This window comes from Brassica napus, chromosome A4 (assembly GCF_020379485.1).
Source record: "Brassica napus cultivar Da-Ae chromosome A4, Da-Ae, whole genome shotgun sequence".
Lineage (NCBI taxonomy): Eukaryota > Viridiplantae > Streptophyta > Magnoliopsida > Brassicales > Brassicaceae > Brassica > Brassica napus.
In genome coordinates this window covers 17,420,735-17,428,535 of record NC_063437.1, presented here as the reverse complement: position 1 = coordinate 17,428,535, position 7,801 = coordinate 17,420,735, and the positions used below count along the sequence as shown (strand labels likewise).

Below are 7,801 nucleotides of genomic sequence, written 5' to 3'. Positions count from 1 at the left end.
CTGTGAAAGTAACTTCGGCAGCAGAGTGCTTAACTTGGTGGAGAGTAGAACATTAATGAGGACTCTCGAAGATCTCACCGTTACTTTAAAGTTAACCATCGTCTTGAACCGCGGTGCGTGGTCTGGACCTTCTCTTATACAAGCATACGAAGGGAGGCCGAAGCAGCTCCTCAGCTCCTCTGCGCAAGCTCTTGTGGATTTGTATCCTCTGACTTTGGATTTGGAGAGTCAAAGCTTTGATTTTTAGGTTTTGTTTCCATGATTTGGTTCTTTCTTCTTCGAATCAATGGCTATCACAAGGAATAAGAGACACTCTGGATTACTTTAAAACTAAGATTCTTAATCTTCATCGCTTCAAAAAGGGAAGATGAAATTTTCACGCAGAATTAAAGTTTGGGGATTTGGTAAATCAAGAGGTTTGCATTGGAACATGTTATTTTGATTTTTTGTTTGGTCACACGATTATTTTTAGTTTTTTTTGGTTTTAATGTTTGGTTTAGTTTAGGGGCATTAGTGTCTTTGTGACATGATAATGTGTGCTTCTAGCCCAATGTGGCCTGGAGTGTAATAGATAAGTGAAAAAGTGGCTCTAAGAGTAAAAAATTCAAATTAAATTATAGCAAACTCGTCAAATGCACAAACGTTAATTTAATTTAAATGGTTACTACTGGAATTAATTGTTGAAAAACCATTCTTCATTTTGGATTTAATTTTTTTAATGGTTTATTTTATTTGTATGTAAAATAATATATTTCCGGATGTTTCGATTTAGGCTTTAAATTAATGATGAGTTCGACCTTAGAAGGCATAGTAGCTCTTCAATTATTAGTCTGGACCTGAAATCTATTGATTTATAGTCCAGGACTAGGAAGTATTGGAATCTATAATTCATAAAAGATACTTACCAGGGACTAGGGAGATCCATATTAACCATTATCCATATACTCCACTTATCCAAATTAAGTATCATGCACATGTAAGAAAGTAACCACTTGGTTTTGTTAATATGTTTCACATGTTTTTCTTTTCTTAATTTGCCGCCTTAATCTTGTTCTAATTAACCAGTGGGTGGAATCTAACAATTATAGTGCACAAAGTTATTTTTTTATACGTATATTTTATTTGAAAATGTTATCGAAAAAGATTATTGAGGTCCCAGTTCGAGTGCAAAGGTGCTTTTCTGTTCTTATAGTTTAATCATTGCGTGGCAAGCAACATGAACCTCCTAATGTGTCTTTACCAACAAAATAAATCATCCTAAATGATTATTATAACCAATTTCTAGCGTATTTAATATTTGTCACATTTTTAAATTATAATATACAGTTTTTAAAAGGTTATAATTTAAATACAAAAATAGTGTCAGAAAATTCATATTAAGTTTGAGTTTCAATAAATTACTATGATTCTTACACAACTAATGGTCGTTTTTGTTAGTCACCATGGTTAATGATCTTTTTTTTTTACCATAGTTAATGGTCTCTTAGCTCGAACTCTAAAGTTTCACAATTTCAATTCAGAAATACATTTTTGATTTTATTATGTTATACTGTATAAATTTTGTAGAGTAGCAACTCCGTTGACAAAATAAACCTTAATTTTTATCTTTCCATGGAAAATAAAAAATCAAATATTTTTATTTATCCCACCGTAAAAAAGAAAATCCAAATTTTAATTTTTTTGACAAAAACAAAGTATAAAAGAAAAACTTCAGAAAGTCCACATCGACCGGTGATAGGTGAGTTATTCAGTGCCTTTCCATTCAATAGTTTACTCACGATCGCCACATGGGACCCATATTCCCCAGTCACATCACATTGTCCTTAATACGGCACCGTAATCAGAACAATATTATGAAGACTTTAAGCATTTAAAGCAAATCTACTTGGTCAGTTCGCAATTTTAATTCATGGCTAAATCACTTTAACTCAAAGCAATGGTTCCCAAAAATATCCATTTTATTTTAATTCTAATTAGAATAATCAGCATTTTAAACTATACATTATTTTAAAATAAAGGACATTGTCTAGAAAATAAATATATTAGAAGAGATTTTTTTTGAATTACTCGATCAGTTAAATGAGTTATATAGATCATCAGTCAATGTATGACTTTTGACTAATTTCTTTGAATTTCCAAAGTTTAATTATATTAGTACATCTCACATTGTTTGTAGATGATCACAAATTGATGTTAATTATATGAACTGAAAACTTTCCTAGATTTTATATTCTTTAAACATGTTACATGTTTGGTCTAGATAACCATAACCCAAAATGTCACAATCGGTAAATCTAGAAAAGCTTTATTCCATGGAAATTTTTTGTTGTGGAAGAAAATAATTTTAAAAATCTATCACTTTCCCTGGCCTGTAAAAGCTTGCCACTTTCTACTTTTTTCCACAACTTTCTTTTTCAATTACAAAATTGATGTTCTTGGCACTAAACAAAATGGACAAAGAAAAAAAAAAAGCTGAAAAAACCCACAAGGCACAAGCTTCTACTATTAAAGATATAGATAGAGAGAGAGAAGCTGTAATAGCAAACACAGTAGAGAGAGAGAGAAGGCATGCTTGTCGGCCATAAGAGCTTCAAGCCAAAGCAAAACTTGCTTATACTTTCCATAATAATCAAAAATCCTTATTGGAATATACACTCATCGATTCTCATCACTATCTCTTTTTTCTAGCTTCTCTTTTAATTCTTGGGATCGTGGGAGCTATCCATAAAGTTTATTGGATTTAAAAGCTCCTTTATTTTCTGATTCTGCTTGATTCCCAGATCAAAGATGATCTCTTTTTGATTCCCACAACATCAAATGAGATCTCTTTCTCTCTGAGAGTTTTATTTTGAGGAATCAAAAAGACAAAAGCTGAGAGAGATATTCTAAAACCCTTTACACAAGTAAGAAAAGTCATTTCATTTCTTAAAAGATTCCTTTTTTTGTTCTCCTGTTGCAAAATCATAGATCTAAGCTGTAGGGTTAATGCTCTGTTTCCTTTTGGAATTAAAAAGATTTGATTTTTTTTTTTACTGTGAATCTATGTGGTTGCAGGTGCTGAGTTTTTATCAATGAGGATTAAAACAGAACCAAAACCAATGTTTGGTGGAGTTTTGTTTCTTTTAACACTTCTGGTCTGGACATCAGAATGTCTGAACAGAGATGGTCAGTTTCTATTGGAGCTGAAGAACAGAGGATTTCAAGATTCGTTCAACCATCTCCGCAACTGGAACGGCATTGATGAGACGCCGTGTAACTGGATAGGAGTGAACTGCAGCAACAATCTGGTAGTGACATCTCTTGACTTAAGCTCCATGAATCTCACTGGTGTATTAGCCCCAAGCATTGGCGGTTTGGTTAACTTGGTTTATCTCAGCCTCGCTTATAACGAGTTAACCGGAGACATTCCTAAGGAGATTGGGAACTGTTCTAATCTAGAAGTTATGTTTCTGAACAACAACCAGTTCGGTGGTTCTATACCTATCGAGATCAAGAACTTGTCGGCTTTGAGAAGCTTTAACATTTGTAATAACAAACTCTCCGGTCCTTTGCCTGAAGAGATTGGCGATTTACATAATCTAGAGGAGCTTGTGGCTTACACCAACAACTTAACCGGTCCACTGCCTCGTTCTATAGGGAGACTCACCAAGCTGACTACGTTTCGCGCAGGGCAAAACGAGTTCTCTGGAGAGCTTCCTAACGAGATTGGTCAATGCCTCAACTTGAAGCTGCTCGGCCTCGCGCAGAATCTCATCTCCGGAGAGCTTCCCAAGGAGATTGGGAAGCTCGTTAAACTCCAGGAGGTGATTCTCTGGCAGAACAAGTTCTCAGGGTCGATTCCTAAAGAGATTGGGAACCTCACAAGGCTTGAGATACTTGCTTTGTACGTTAACTCGTTCGTTGGACCGATACCTTCAGAGATTGGTAACATGAAGTCATTGAAGAAGCTGTACCTCTACCAAAACCAGTTGAATGGGACTATCCCAAGGGAGATTGGGAACCTAACGAGAGCTATGGAGATCGATTTTTCTGAGAATATGTTGACCGGTGAGATCCCAGTTGAGTTAAGCAAGATCAGTGAGCTGAAGCTGTTGTATTTGTTTCAGAACAAGTTAACCGGAACCATACCGAACGAGCTTAGTGACTTAAAGAATCTTGTGAAGCTTGATCTCTCAATTAACTCCTTAACCGGTCCTATACCGTCCGGTTTTCAGAATCTTACCTCAATGCGTCAGCTTCAGCTCTTCCACAACTCCCTCAGCGGCGTGATCCCTCAGGGTCTTGGCATGTACAGTCCTCTATGGGTTGTTGACTTCTCGGAGAATCAGCTCTCAGGGAAGATACCGCCTTCTATATGTAACCAATCGAATCTCATCTTATTGAATCTCGGTTCAAACCGGATATTCGGAGAAATCCCGCCGGGCGTGCTGACCTGCAAACCGCTCCAGCAGCTTAGAGTAGTTGGGAACCGACTAACCGGTCGGTTCCCAACAGATTTATGCAAGCTTGTCAATCTCTCAGCTATAGAGCTGGATCAAAACCGGTTTAGCGGACCGTTACCGGCTAAGATAGAGATTTGCCAGAAGCTTCAAAGGCTTCACCTCGCAGCTAACCGATTCTCCTCAAGCCTACCGAAAGAAATCAGCAAACTCTCCAACTTAGTCACGTTCAACGTCTCCTCAAACTCTCTAACCGGACCGATCCCTTCGGAGATCTCCAACTGCAAGATGCTTCAACGACTCGACCTGAGCAGGAACAGTTTCATCGGTCATTTACCATGCGAGCTTGGAAGCTTACATCAGCTAGAGATCCTCAGACTCAACGACAATAGATTATCCGGCAACATACCGTTCACCATCGGTAACCTCACTCATCTAACCGAGCTTCAGATGGGTGGAAACTTGTTTTCAGGGAGCATACCGCCTCAGCTAGGCTCACTATCAAGTCTCCAAATCGCGATGAACTTGAGCTACAATGACTTCAGCGGCGAGATACCGCCCGAGCTCGGGAATCTTTATCTACTTATGTACCTTTCTCTTAACAACAACCACTTGAGCGGCGAGATCCCGACTACTTTCGAGAACTTATCGAGCTTACTAGGCTGCAACTTCTCCTACAACAACTTGACCGGACCGCTTCCGCTCACGCCGCTCTTTCAAAACATGACTCTAACTAGCTTCCTCGGAGATAAAGGACTCTGCGGCGGGCATCTGAGAAGCTGCGACTCTAACCTCTCTTCTTGGAGTAACCTTTCGCCTCTTAGATCAGGCTCGGCGCGTCGCCGGAGGATCATTGTTATCTTGTCTTCCATCGTCGGTGGCATATCTCTTTTCCTCATAGCTATCGTTGTTCATTTCCTTAGACAACACCCTGTGGAGGCTACAAAGCTTCCTTACGTGCGCGACAAGGAACCGTTTTTCGAAGAATCTGACATCTACTTCGTCCCGAAAGAACGGTTCACTGTTAAAGACATCCTCGAAGCGACGAAAGGGTTCCACGAAAGCTACATTATAGGTAAAGGAGCGTGCGGGACGGTTTACAAAGCGGTTATGCCATCGGGTAAAACCATCGCGGTTAAAAAGTTAGGATCGAATAGAGAAGGCGGTAATAATAACAATACGGATAACAGTTTCCGCGCGGAGATTCTTACGCTAGGAAAGATCAGGCACAGGAACATTGTGAGGCTGTACAGTTTCTGTTACCACCAGGGCTCGAACTCGAATCTCTTGCTGTACGAGTACATGTCTCGAGGAAGCTTAGGTGAGATTCTACACGGAGGGAAGTCGTATGGTCTTGACTGGCCGACTCGGTTTGGGATCGCGCTCGGTGCGGCGGAAGGTCTTGCTTACTTGCATCATGATTGTAAACCGAGGATCATTCACCGTGACATCAAGTCTAACAACATTTTGCTTGATGAGAACTTTGAAGCTCATGTTGGAGATTTTGGTTTGGCTAAGGTCATTGACATGCCAGTGTCCAAATCTGTCTCAGCCGTCGCTGGTTCATATGGTTACATTGCTCCCGGTATGTTCCTACCGTTTAGAAATTTATATTCTGAGTTAACTAATCTCAAAACCGGCTTGTTCCTACGGTTTAGAGATTTAGATTCTGGATTGACCGTGGCTAATCTCAAAACCGGTTTGGTTTTACGGTTTAGAGAATTAGTTAACCGGGTTTAATCTCAAAACCGGTATTTTTTTACGGTTTAGACATTTAGATTCTGAGTTAACCGGGGCTATGTTGTTGCGGTTTAGACATTTAGATTCTGAATTAACGGATGTTAATCTCAAAACGTTAATGATCTTACGGTTTAGACAATTAGATTCTGGGATAACCGGTAATTTCAAACAAGTATGCTCTTACGGTTTAGATATTTAGATTCTTAGTTAACCGGACTTAACCTCAAAATCGGTTTATTTTGTTTTGCAGAGTATGCATACACAATGAAAGTAACGGAGAAATGCGATATCTACAGCTTCGGAGTTGTACTTCTTGAGTTGTTAACCGGAAAGACTCCGGTTCAACCGATTGACCAAGGTGGAGATCTTGCAACGTGGACAAGAAACCATATCAGAGATCATTCGTTGACGTGTGAGATACTAGATCCTTATCTAACGAAAGTAGAAGACGATGTGATTCTTGCTCACATGATCACGGTTACGAAAATTGCTGTGCTCTGTACTAAAGCTTCGCCGTCGGATCGACCTACGATGAGGGAAGTAGTGTTGATGCTGATAGAGTCTGGAGAACGTGCCGGGAAAGTGATTGTGTCCGCCACGTGCGGCGATTTACCTCCACCGGTGCAGTCGTGTTAACTTAGTTGGTTTCTGTATAGATTAAATATGATTTGTATAGTCACTATAGAAAGAAAGAAAGCATGAGCATACGTATAAATCATTCCTAGTTGGTTGAAAACTTGAAATAATATTAGAATTTTTTGTTTGTTTGCAACTCAACAAAATAATTCAAGATAAAAAAAATTGTTTCTAATGAAAGGTAAAAATAAAATTTTAAAAATAAAACTAGTATATTTTGACCCACGGGGGTGTTTTTTCAAATTGAATTGAAAAAATTGTAAGCTATGTCGATTGCGTATTTCGATTTTGCATGTTGAAGTAATCAAATTGATATGTTAGATAAGGAACTTGTAATTTGATAATTCTATACAAAGCAAAAAAATTCAGAGTGTTTTTGTTTGTAGAACATATTCACTATTTTAGAACATTTTCACTTTATTTTTAATATATATAACGTTTCAGAAAAAAAAATTCGCTTTAAATTAGATGGCATTTTCAGTTTTCAAAAAGTTTATTTGTTTTTTCTTTTTATATAACTCTTTATATTCTCCAGTTAACGTTTTTATTGGTTGAACTATGATTGGATGAATAGTTAATAATGTTTTGGTTAGATAAAATAGAAAATTAATTTTTTTTCTTTAATTTGTGTGAACCAATCTAAATTTCAAAGTAATAAAAATGAAAATAGTATCATTCAGTTGACGTTTTAGTACATCTATATTTGTAAGTACATTTATTTCACAGGAAAAAATATGCTATATTTTTCTCTATTATATAGATTACAATTATTTTATATGTCAAATTATTTTTCAGTTTAGGGGAATGATGTTAAATATATATTACTAAATATATTTAAATCTAGTTATATAATTATAAATGAATTCTATTATATGTTTTAGAATGGTATTATTTTGATAAAATTGTTAATAATATTAAAGAACAATCACATGTTGTGATACTTTTTTGACATCATCAAAATAATAACATTAATCATATTTTATGGT

General features: G+C 37.0%; 1 protein-coding gene across 1 annotated transcript; it reads left to right on the top strand.

Moving 5' to 3' along the window:
* Positions 1-2,490: 2,490 nt before the first annotated feature.
* LOC106447139 (probable leucine-rich repeat receptor-like protein kinase At2g33170) lies at positions 2,491-6,942 on the top strand. Its single transcript, XM_013889001.3, has 3 exons — positions 2,491-2,903; positions 3,055-6,024; positions 6,430-6,942. The coding sequence occupies exons 2-3, from the start codon at positions 3,072-3,074 to the stop codon at positions 6,813-6,815; spliced, it is 3,339 nt and encodes a 1,112-aa protein (XP_013744455.2). The 5' UTR covers positions 2,491-2,903; positions 3,055-3,071; the 3' UTR covers positions 6,816-6,942.
* The last annotated feature ends 859 nt before the right edge of the window (positions 6,943-7,801 follow it).